Source organism: Protobothrops mucrosquamatus, unplaced genomic scaffold, assembly GCF_001527695.2.
Source record: "Protobothrops mucrosquamatus isolate PMUCROS unplaced genomic scaffold, P.Mucros_1.0 scaffold3608, whole genome shotgun sequence".
Lineage (NCBI taxonomy): Eukaryota > Metazoa > Chordata > Lepidosauria > Squamata > Viperidae > Protobothrops > Protobothrops mucrosquamatus.
Genome location: NW_015389571.1, coordinates 66,473 through 73,241, shown reverse-complemented (window position 1 = coordinate 73,241; position 6,769 = coordinate 66,473). Strand labels below are relative to the sequence as shown.

The window sequence follows — 6,769 nt, the reverse complement described above, 5'->3', positions numbered from 1 at the left end:
GGTTAACGTCCCCGTTGCTTTCCTGCATTTTGCACCAAAGTGAATAATTCTTTATTTCCGAGATTTCCCTTGCAGGAATCACCTCCCTGCCATCGAAAAGAAGTTGAAAAAGATAGGTAACCCCTTTTTCCTTTGGCCCACATCCACTGAAAATGGATTCTCCTAATCCTGCAAAGTCAAAAAAGTGGGTGTTGAGTTGGCGGGGAAAAAAAATGCCTCCCAAATTGCCGATTTACTACATTTCACTGGATCATGTTAGGAAAACTGGATCATCAAAAAAAAAAACCCCTTGGCTTTACTTGGTTGAGAAAGCTTTTGCACCCAGAATTTCTATATTTATTTAAACTATTGGCAGCCGAGCTTAATTCTCCTTTTTGCTCCAAACCCCCCCCCAAAACAAAATACCTTCTTACACTTAACAATACTCTAAATTGCTCACATCCTTGGAATCCTATTTCATTTCTATTCCTTCCTCCTCTTTTTTGCCCGAGGCCGCGAAAGGGCCTACGAGCCAAGTCAGAGGGACATTTTGTACCACGTGATCCATCAGCTCATCCGTCAACTGACGGGCCTTGGCGACTTTTTCCCGGCTCTGAGCTAGGATGGATCCCGACAGGTCCTGGAAGGACCCAGCGGTCATGAAGGCACTTCGGAGCTCCTCCACGTTCTGACGGACCAGACCGACTTTCTCTTGAAGCCCGGCCGGCAGACCTTGGAGGTTGGAGACCAACGTTGTTGTAGTTGACTGGAGCTGCTGGGTGAGGCCGCGGGAGACCTCCAGCGCTTGGGACCCGATCTCCTGCAACAGGGATCCAAGCGAGAGTCAGGTTAGTTAATTCTTCAGGTGATTATGTGTAGAGCAGGGGTCCCCAACCCCAGGTCTGTAGACCGGTAGCGGGCTGCGGCACACCAGCAACCGGTCTGCACAAACAAGCAAAACCCCATCCGCGAGATGCAGACAGCACACACAAAATCACACCCTCTCTGGTCCGCGGAAAAAACTCTCTACGGAACCGGTCCCTGGTGCCCAAAAGGTTGGGGACCTCTGGTCTAGAGCAGTGGTCCCCAACCTTTGTGGCTTGACAGCCTAGCTGGGAGGGAGAAGGGAACGCCCAGCTGAGCTTAAGCGACTCACGCAAGCAGAAGGCCGGCGTTCACATGCAGCTCAACTATTTGAGTTATGCGTATGCTGGCCCACCACTCATGCGGCCCGGTTCCTGCCCCTCCCAGCCATGTGAGCTGCAGTGTGCAAGCTGCGAGCACATATGTGTGCACCGGCTTGCCACTTGCACGAGTCGAGCTGTGTGTGCACATGCACACTGCCCTGCCGTTTATGCGGCCCTGTTGCAAATAGGCCACGGCCCGGTAGTGGGCCGTGGCCCAGTGGTTGGGGACCCCTGGTCTAGAGATTGGACAACCATTTGTCTAGAATGGGATAAGGTTTCCTGCCTGAGCAGGGGTCGGGCTAGAAAAGACGTCACCAACTTTGTCGGTTGACGGACTGGAGGAAAAGGCAGGAGGAAGCAATTTACATGTATGCACACACGGGGCCGCGAGCATGCATTGCAAACAGGGTGGAACTAGCGCCCATGTGGTACTAGCCCTGCCCCGTTCATGCATGGTGCAGCATGTTGTTTCTGCACCCCATGGTGCAGCGGCGGGGCCGCTGTTTTTGTGCCCCGTGGTATGGCAGTGCCTGTTTTTGCACCCCGCAGCGCACTGGTGACCCATTTTTGTGCCCCGAGGCCCGGCGGCATCCCGTTTTTGTGACCTGAGGCATGGCGGGATCCCGTTTTCACGCCCCAAGGTGCAGCATTGGTGTCCCATTTTCATGCCCCGAGGCACGGCGGTGTCCCGTTTTCGCGCCCTGCGGTGGCGGCCCATTTTTGCACCCGGCTACTGCACTAGTGTGAGTGAGAGAGTGTGCCTGTCCCAGCCCGCAGGTTGGGAACCCCTGGACTAGAGGACCTCCGAGGTCTCTTCCAACTCTGTTATTCTGTACCTGTGTCTCGGGGGCATCCTTCTGGGTCTTCTTAGGAGACTGTTTTTGCTGCCACTGCAGCCACATCTGATGGAGCTTTTCCTGGCCCCCTTGAATCTTCTGATCAACCCCCTGTTTGACGTGTTCAATCTGGGAAGAGACCAAGAAAATGGCTGAGTCAGCAACTCCAAAAAAAAAGTGGGGGGTGGGAAAGCAACACAGGAACCCCCCAGAGTTGCCTTTTAAACAGAGAGAGAGAGAGAATATAGACCAGTGATAGCAAACCTTTTAGAGACTGAGTGCCCCAAAACTGGCCCCACCCCCATTCTACCCCCTGCCCCGCCCCTGCTCTGCCCCCCCATCCCCGCCCTGCCTGCCCACAGGGCCGCTCACCACCTCCAGGGCCCGCCGCAGATCGCCCAGGCAGCCCAGCAGCGCCATGGCGGCCACGCCCTCTGCCCGCCCCCTCGCAGCAACAACTGTGCGCGATGGGGCGTGAGAGCAGAGTCTTGTCTACGCTGCCTGGCTGCCATGTCCTTGGCTGCGCTGCTTCGCGTGGGCCACGCTCGGGGGCGACTCTCCTCCAGGGGGGCTGCTGGTGAGGAGGGGGTTGCGGGGGAGGTGAGTCTGGGGCAATGGGGTGCGTGCCCACAGAGAGGGCTCCGAGTGCCGCCTCTGGCATGCGTGCCATACATTCACCACCACTGATATAGACAGTGAAAGACAGATATTGTAGATATAGAGATGAGATAGGTAGGTAGATAGGTAGATAGATAGGTAGGTAGGTAGGTAGGTAGGTAGATAGATAGATAGATAGATAGATAGATAGATAGATAGATAGATAGATAGATAGATAGATAGATAGATAGATAGCCAAATTTCTTTTTTCTGACAAAGAGTAAAGAATTAAAGAATTAAAGAAGTAAAGAATTAAAATTGTCAGAAAAAAGAAATTTGGATATAAAAATATTTCGCAGTTGCGACTTGAGCCTGCTCTATGCCCCTAGTTGGGGGCGGCAAGGCAAGAGATATTGTAAAAAGAGTAAACTGCAGTATGGCAGTTGAAAATGTCAAGGTGTTCACAATCAGACCAATCTGTCTGAACTCCCGATAGATAGATAGATAGATAGATAGATAGATAGATAGATAGATAGATAGATAGATAGATAGATAGATAGATAGATAGATAGATAGATAGATAATGGATGGATGGATGGATGGATGGATGGTAGATAGCAATAGCACTTAAACTTATCTACCGCTTCACAGTGCTTTACAGCCCTTCCTAAGAAATTTACAGGGTCAGCATATTTGCCCCCAACAATCTGGGTCCTCCTTTTACCGACCTCAGAAAGACGGAAGGCCGAGTCAACCTCGAGCTGGTTAGGATCGAACTGCAGGCAGGGAGCAGAGTCAGCCTGCAATGCTGCATTCTAACCACCGCGCCCCCACGTCTTTCATTCCCTACCCGTTTCTCCTTACCAGTTCAATGGTCTGGTGCAGCTGGGACAGGGTGTCCTGGGTGCCCTGCTTGGCCTTTTTCAACTTGGCCAGGGAATGTTGGAAAGCCCGGTGACGAAGTTTGCTGGACAAGGACCCCAGGCGCACAAAGTAACTTTTCTGCTCCTTCTGCTGTTCCACCGTGCCAGCTTCGAAGCCCTCCACGGAGGTAGCCAGCTGGGCTAGAAAAAAAAGAGCGATAAAAACTGGGTTTACCCAACACATCCCGCCAACACAAGGGGTCTTTGGAGCTCAGGGTTGAACTGTGGGATCCCTGGTGCTCTCTGAGCTGGGTGGTTTTCTTGCAGGCGTTTCATGACCCAACTAGGCAACATTATCACTGCTAGAAGGGCTGGGTTTGCGGAGAGGAGGAGGAGGAGGAGAATAGAAAGAGAGAAAGAAAAAGAAAGAGAGAGAAAGAGAAAAAGAGAAAAAGAGAAAGAGAGAAAGAAAGAGAGAAAGAAAAAAAGAAAAGAAGAAGAAGAAGAAGAAGAAGGAGGAGGAGGAGGAGGAGGAGGAGGAGGAGGAAGGAAGAAGGAAGAAGGAGGAAGAAGGAAGAAGGAGAAGAAGAAGACGAAGAAGAAGAAAAAGAAGAAAGAAAGGAGGAGGAGAAGGAGGAGAAGGAGAAGAAGAAAAAGAAGAAGAAGAAGAAAGAAGAAGAAGGAAGCAGAAGCAGAAGCAGAAGAAGCAGAAGCAGAAGAAGAAGAAGAAGAAGAAGAAGAAGAAGAAGAAGAAGAAGAAGAAGAAGAAGAAGAAGAAGAAGAAGAAGAGGAGGAGGAGGAGGAGGAGGAGGAGGAGGAGGAGGAGGAGGAGGAGGAGGAGGAGGAGGAGGAGGAGGAAGAAGAGGAGGAGGAAGAAGAAGACAATGGCTGTGGGATCCTTGGTGCTGTCTCTCGAACCAACAAAAGTACCTCTGTAAAGGAACAGGTTGATCCATTGTAGTAGTCACGATCTACCCGTGCACCCTAAACGAGAGATGTATGTCACCGAACGGTGATTGTTGAGTCTGTTTGTTCGATTGTTGTTTGGTGTCGGATAAGTTCCTTGGTGGTTCTGGTAGGGGTGGTCACGTCTGTCCCGTTCGGTAATCAATACAGATGGAGACCTATCCCCACCCTCTACCAGTACTGATGACATTATCTAGTTGGGTCATGAAACATCTCCAAGAAAACAACCAAGCTCAGAAACCACCAAGGAACCCATTTATAGCTCGGAGTTGAAGTCCACCCATCTTAAGGTGGCCATCTTCATGTTTCCCTTGAACAACCAACTCACCCAGTTCTTCATCCGTCATGGGGAGATAGTGGTCCACAATCTCTTCAGATTTCCCAAGAGCAGCTTCCAAATTGCTGGACACCATCTGGCCCACGGAAGACTCCATGACGGTGTTGACACTACTGGAGACCGCCGAGCGGGTCATCTCCACACCACTTTGGACAGCTGAGCGGGTCATGTCCACACCGCCCTGGACGGCCGAGCGGGTCATCTCCACACCACCCTGGACCACTTCCTTGGTTCTGTCCACCATGCCGCTGACGGTGGAGCTCACCGCCTCCTTAGCTCCAGTGACCAGGTCTTTTGTGCCCGAAATGATCTGAAACAAGAGCAGAAGAACGGAGTTGGAAGGGACCTTGGAGGTCTTCTAGTCTAGCCCCCCCCGTTCAGGCAGGAAACCCTATACCATTTCAGGCCAATGGCTGTCCAGTCTCTTCTTAAAAACCTCCAGTGTTGGATCACTCGTGACTTCTGGTGGCAAGCAGTTCCACTGGTTAATTGGGCTCACTGTTAGGAAATTCCTCCTTAGTTCTAGGTTGCTTCTCTCCTTGATTAGTTTCCATCTGTTGCTTCTTGTCCTGCCTTCAGGGGCTTTGGAGAATAGATGGCTATGCAGATCAGGGGTCTTCAAACTTGGCCCTATTATGACTTGTGGACTTCAACTCCCAGAATTCCTCAGACGGCCATTTTGATGAAACGGCAGGCTTGGATCCAGATCAGGGGCCTTCAAACTTGGCCCTTTTATGACTTGTGGACTTCAACTCCCAGAATTCCTCAGCTGGGCAGGCTGGCTGAGGAATTCTGAGAGTTGAAGTCCACAAGTCATAAAAGGGCCAAGTTTGAAGACCCCTGATATAGATTTTAAGAGGAGTGGAGTTCAATCCATTATCTACTTCTGAAGGATTATACCAGGCAAACAGATAGCATCCATCTGAGCATTTATTTAATATTCAAGGAATCTTAAAAAATGCTTCAAAGTCCCTGTAAACCAATTTCCATTTGTATTTTCAAACTCCCAAGGAAGTAGAATGTGATTTTAAGTGTTTAGATAAACATTCATTCATTCCTTCCAATGTTTTTCAACCTTGGCTGCTTTAAGATGAGTGGACTTCAACTTCCAGAATTCCCCAGCCAGCATGGTTGGCTGGGGAATTCTGGGAGTTGAAGTCCACCCAACTTAAAGGGGCCAAAATTGAAACACACTAATTTAAAGTATTTATATGCCAAGTTTTGGCCCAGAATTTCCACCTACACCTGTAAAATCTTGGCTTCATCTCCTTAGCTATGATGGCTGACCAGTCAGAATCCACCAATCATGGTTTGTCCTTCTCTTTCAGGTCAGTTCTCGGCTGGCAGAAGCTGAATCTAGGCAGACATTCAACTGATGGAGCTTCATAAAAAAGATGCCCTCGTGAAACTAAGCCTGCAACTTCTCTGTAAAAGCATAGTGCTTTCCAAGTTCAGCTATGGTAGAGACGCAGCAGGCAGAAATGGTTACTTACAGCACTACTAAATGTCTTGACTGCATAAATTTTTGATACTCAAAATCTTAATTTTTATAGCCAGGAAGGAAGGAAGGAAGGAAGGAAGGAAGGAAGGAAGGAAGGAAGGAAGGAGAAATTAGAAAGGAGGGAGGAGGAAGGGGAGAGGAAGATGGGAAGGAAGGAAGGAAGGAATATGAAAATGGGGAGGGAGGAGGAAGGGGGAAGGAAGGAAGGAAGATGAAAATGAGGAAGATGAAAATGAGAAGGAAGGAAGGAAGGAAGATGAAAGTGGGGAGGAAGGAGGAAGGGGAAAGGAAGGAAGGAAGATGAAAATGAGAAGGCAGGAAGGAAGGAAGGAAGGAAGGAAGGCAGGAAGGAAGGAAGGAAGGAAGGAAGATGAAAATGAGAAGGAAGGAAAGAAGAGGGAAGATAAAATGAGAAGGAAGGAAGGAAGGAAGGAAGAGGGAAGATGAAAATGAGAAAGGAGGAAGAAAGGAAGGAAGGAAGGAAGGAAGGAAGGAAGATGAAA

The 6,769-nt window shown here is 49.6% G+C and overlaps 1 protein-coding gene across 1 annotated transcript in view; it reads right to left on the bottom strand.

The window, feature by feature from the left end:
* Positions 1–204: 204 nt before the first annotated feature.
* The window catches only part of LOC107297950 (perilipin-3-like), a 21,437-nt gene continuing 14,872 nt past the window's right edge, over positions 205–6,769 (bottom strand). The window contains exons 5-8 of the mRNA XM_015827315.1: positions 4,757–5,075; positions 3,464–3,663; positions 2,003–2,131; positions 205–799 (exon numbers count right to left, since the gene is read on the bottom strand). Coding sequence (XP_015682801.1) covers positions 452–799; positions 2,003–2,131; positions 3,464–3,663; positions 4,757–5,075 — 996 coding nt within the window. The 3' untranslated portion in view covers positions 205–451. The remainder of the gene's footprint in view (positions 800–2,002; positions 2,132–3,463; positions 3,664–4,756; positions 5,076–6,769) is intronic.